Here is a 5,000-nt window from a genome sequence, read left to right as displayed (position 1 = left end):
CTTCCCCTCCCCCCCCTGCAGCCATACCCCCGAAGATCGTCGAGCCCACCAGCACCACGCAGGAGCCGACGAAGCCCGAACCTTGCACCGAAGACTTCTGGACGGAGTGGTTCAACGTCTCTCACCCCGACACGGACAACGGCGACATGGAGACCTTCGAGAAGATCCGCGAGGAGGGCTTCGGTATCTGCGAGGACATGTACATCATGGACATCGAGTGCCAGTACAACAAGGTGACCACCGGGAGTTCGAAGGGCGGATACAAGGACGGGAGGAAGGGCGGAAGGAAGGGCGGACGGCGAGGCTCTCAGGAGTACGTCGTGACCCCGAGCGACTACACCACCAGCAGGGACGTGAGGGTCACCTGTTCTCGCGAGTTCGGCCTCACCTGCTTCAACGCTCACCAGCGCTTCAGGTCCAAGTGTGAGGACTACGCCGTCAGGGTCCTGTGCTCGTGCGGTGAGTGTCAGCAACAGAGCAGTTTATTATTTGGCGAATGTCGAATTTTAGTAAAACGCCGGCGGTTCACAAATGCTGGTGCAAATGATGGTGACAAAGACGGCATTCCATTGAAATAAATCTTGAAGTATTTTCTCGTTAGATATCATTTTTGTTTCTTTTTTTTTTTCATTGACATTCATTTACCTGCAAATAATCTAATTATGATATAGATTTTTTTTTTTATTAGATATTTCTCACTTTTCCTTATGCTTTATTTTAGTCCACGTGTAAGGACAGTCCTCAGAAATATATTCCCTTGATTATTTTCTTCCTTCCTTCCTTCCTTCCTTCCTTCCACCTCCCCTCGACGCACGCGCAGAGGCCACGAGACCGACGCCGCCGGCCAAGGAAATCACCACAGCTTACACCGACGTCCGAGAATCCACTGTTGTCACGACGCCGGCCACGTCTGTGTACCGTGAGTCCTTTCTTCTCTTCCTTATTTTCTTTCTTCTCCTTTATTTTTTACTTTTTTTTTAAGAGAGGGGGCGTTTTTTTGTTGTTTTTCATTATTATTATTATCATTGTCTTGGCATTTTCTCATTTTCGTTTGGCCTTCTTTTGCCTCTCGCCTATGAATAAATGTGCCAAGGCTAGGCGTTGTTCATGTTGCTTTGTTTTGGTTCATTCGTGCATCTTTTGAATTCTCGGCAACCGGATTTTGATCATGAATGAAACTCATAACCGCATCGCCCTACAAAGACGCACATAAATATCCACTACATATATCATATAAATGGTTCTTAACCTTTTTACCATCACGCCACCTCTAGGTTGCTACCACGCCGCGCCGTCGCCTCTTTCCTTCCCTTTTGTTCATAGACATTTTTATCGATTATGCATGTCTCATTATTACTCATCTTCTCTTTATTTAACCATACTTAGGTTAAGAAAATGACACATATAATTAGATAGTATATATTCAATAACCTTGCACGACGAAAACAAAAAAGTCTATTACCCTTGATTCAAGAAGTGAGGGAGAGAGAGAAAAAAGAAAATAACGAAGTCTCTGTTGCAGAGTGTCCTGCCGGTACACGCTACGACCCCAACGCCATCCGGTGCGATCGAGTGTGTCTCAATTACCTGTACGTGCTGAAGCAGGCCGGAGAGTGCCAGGTGAGCTAGTCTGCGTGTCTGTGGGTCTAAGTGCCAGTTACAGGTCAGGTCATTGTTTGAGGGGAAATTTGGTGTAGTGTGTTTGGGTGTAGCTTAGATTTATATGGTGCCGAAGTCATGCACAGATTGATAGATAGATGCATGTATACATATATACATGCAGATATACATACACACACATACGTACATGTACACAATGCATACCTACATATATACATGCATACATACATACATAAATAAACACATAAATACACACACACACACATGCACACACACACACACACACACACACACACACACACACACACACACACACACACACACACACACACACACACACACACCACACACACACACATACACACACAGACCCATAACCCCCTCCCCCTTTTCTTTCCACCCCCCACCCCCCACACCTTCTTTGAAAAATATCCATAATGACATCACCTATTCGACCAGGGAGCAGGAGACTTCGCCCCGGCCTGTGTGAACATCACCTCCCCCGTAGCATGTCCTGGAAACCAATACCTGAGAGACAAGTCGACGTGTGTTGACATCCGGGACTGTAACTGCCGACTTCCCAACGGCATGGCGGTGGCGGTGAGTGGTCGCTGGCACAAAGTGGTTTAGTGTTGGCGTTAGTTATTGGTTTTAATAGTGTTGGAGTGTGTGTTGATGTTGGGTTTGTGATGGTGATGATAGTAATGATTATTCTTGTTGTTATTTTATTAGTAGTGGTTGTTGTATTGCTGTTGTTATTCTGTGCGATTGTTATAATACTACTGATGTTAATAATAATAATTATTATTATTATCATCATTATTACTGATATTATTATCATCACCACTATTACTATGACTCCTACAACTAAGATGACAAACAACTATAATCACATCTATATATTTTCAAATAACTACTTTCCTAACCATCATATTAACTAACAATATGCTTCTAATTTTTTTACTTGCGTTTTTTTTCCAGCCTGGCCGAGCTTTCAGAGTGAACGATTGTGAAGTATGTCAATGTAGTAATAATTACCTCATGTGCGATTCGTCTCTGTGTCTCACCGCTCTCCCTTGGATCAAGATCACCGATGAGGTAACTGTGGGTATATTTTGATGCTATTTGTGTGTAGGCCTGTGCGTGTGCGTGTGTTTGTGTGTGTGTGTGTGTGTGTGTGTACATATGTGTATGTATGTGTATATATATATATATATATATATATATATATATATATATATATATATATATATATATATATATATATATAGAGAGAGAGAGAGAGAGAGAGAGAGAGAGAGAGAGAGAGAGAGAGAGAGAGAGAGATAAAGAGATCGAGAGAGAGAGAGATTGGTATTTCTATATTTATCTATATGTTTACATTTTTTTTACGATTTTTTATTACTTTTTCAGGTTGTGTTTATTTATTTGTCTTGTAGGATGGATGTTTGTTGGTTATATAATTTCATTCTAACTGGATGTGGTAATTAATTGTACTTCTAAAGTTATTTGTAATGGAAAAGAGGATTTGCCGCGTCAAGTGTGAAATATAAGGATTAGGGACTTAAAATACAATTAGTTGTATTTATGCCAGTTTTCTCTTTAAAAAATAATAAAATATAAGGAAGTTATTATCTACTTTTGGATATGATAATATCTGTTTTCTTCTTTTTTTTTCTTTATATCTTAATTAAGGAATAAATAAGTTAATATATATATATATAATTTTTTTTTTTTATTCTCTCTTTTCTCATCTTAAATCTGGGAATGGATATTATTTTTCTTTTCTTTTTTTGATTCAGAGACTGTGTTCTTCATTTAGCCAAGCTCAGTTATTTATTAATTTATATGCATCAAAATGCCTACTTTTATTTTACAATGCTTCAATATTTCTAAATTTTATTTTCTATTTTTTTTTTTTACTTTTTTTTCATTCTAGCCAAGCATATTTATTCATTTATTTATTCAATTATTTGTATTAATTAAATCGATATTATTTTTATCCATTTTTATTACATGTAGGAATTCAGCTAATCTTATTTTCTGTTCATTTTTACGTCTTATTTATTTGTACAAATTTATCAAATTTTATTTTCAGTTCGTTTTTATATCTCCCATTTATTTATACAAATTTGTCAGTTTTTACTTTCTATTCATTTTTATATGTCTTTTATATTTATATATAAATGTGTTAAATACTATTTTCATATCTATTGTCATATCTGTTTATATAAATGTGTCAAATACTATTTTCTTTTTATTTACTTCTCTTTATTTTTACTTTATTTTACTATCTCTTCTTTTATTTACTATTTCATTTCATTTCCAATCCGCAGCCAACCTTCAAGTGCAACGAGTGGACTTCGTGGCTCAGTTCCTCCAACGCGAGCGACGGGAATGACATCGAACTCCTGGCTGACCTGCGCGTCCTGTACCCGAAACTGTGTTACTTTGCGCAGCAGATCGAGTGTCGCGTCAAAGGAAGTGAGTAGGAGAAGGTTGTTCGGAGGTAGGGTGGTTTTGTTCAAGGTTGGGGTGAGTGAGTGGTTCTGGTGTGGTGGATCACGGTGGTGGTGTTAGTTCGTTCGTGAGGCTGGGTTTTGGGTATGTCTTGATAGGTGGGTAGGTGTGGCGTTTGGAGTATGGTTTTGGCTTACGTTTAATAATAATAATAATAATAATAATAATAATAATAATAATAATAATAAAGAATTACTTCGGGGTTTGCGTATGGGAAAAAAAATCTGATACATTTAGGAAATTGAAATACACTCATAAATTATATATATATATATATATATATATATATATATATATATATATATATATATATATATATATATATATATATATATATATATATGTATGTATGTATGTATATATGTATATATTTTTTTTTTATGTCACTAGATAATTTGAATTTTCCGTCATTTACTCAACACAGTTGATGTATATTTTGCCTTGCATTTGCATTATTTGAAGTTTCCATTCTCTCCACACAGAAGCGAATTTATCTATCTATTTATTCATTCTTACTAAAATTTTTACTTATTCTTTAAATCTAGTTTTTCCTTTGCTGCCACTGAATAACTTGCCCTTTCCCTCCTCCCCTAGCTAATGCATCGGCGCTGACAGCTGGCCAGAATATAGAGTGCAATCCCTACAAGGGTCTGGTTTGTAAGAAGGATCAGAATCCACGAGGCTGTCTGGTAAGAATACTTTGCGATTCGATCCTGTAAAATTTTCTGTGTCATTTACTTTGTTTTTTGTTGTGGGAGAACCTTTAACAAACATTAAATGGACTTGATTTGTGTTTGATATATTTATTTCTCTGTTTTTTCTCTATTCCTCTTTCGGCACGTAGGAGGTAGATTAAAAAT

General features: G+C 37.3%; 1 protein-coding gene across 1 annotated transcript in view; it reads left to right on the top strand.

The window, feature by feature from the left end:
- The window catches only part of LOC119582924, a 129,579-nt gene that overhangs the window by 94,725 nt on the left and 29,854 nt on the right, over positions 1 to 5,000 (top strand). Inside the window, exons 47-53 of the mRNA XM_037931436.1 lie at positions 22 to 459; positions 821 to 919; positions 1,523 to 1,620; positions 2,080 to 2,220; positions 2,602 to 2,718; positions 3,957 to 4,104; positions 4,735 to 4,829. Of these exons, the coding sequence (XP_037787364.1) occupies positions 22 to 459; positions 821 to 919; positions 1,523 to 1,620; positions 2,080 to 2,220; positions 2,602 to 2,718; positions 3,957 to 4,104; positions 4,735 to 4,829 (1,136 nt within the window). The remainder of the gene's footprint in view (positions 1 to 21; positions 460 to 820; positions 920 to 1,522; positions 1,621 to 2,079; positions 2,221 to 2,601; positions 2,719 to 3,956; positions 4,105 to 4,734; positions 4,830 to 5,000) is intronic.

Source organism: Penaeus monodon, chromosome 16 (assembly GCF_015228065.2).
Source record: "Penaeus monodon isolate SGIC_2016 chromosome 16, NSTDA_Pmon_1, whole genome shotgun sequence".
NCBI lineage: Eukaryota > Metazoa > Arthropoda > Malacostraca > Decapoda > Penaeidae > Penaeus > Penaeus monodon.
This window is presented reverse-complemented; position numbering and strand designations above follow the sequence as displayed.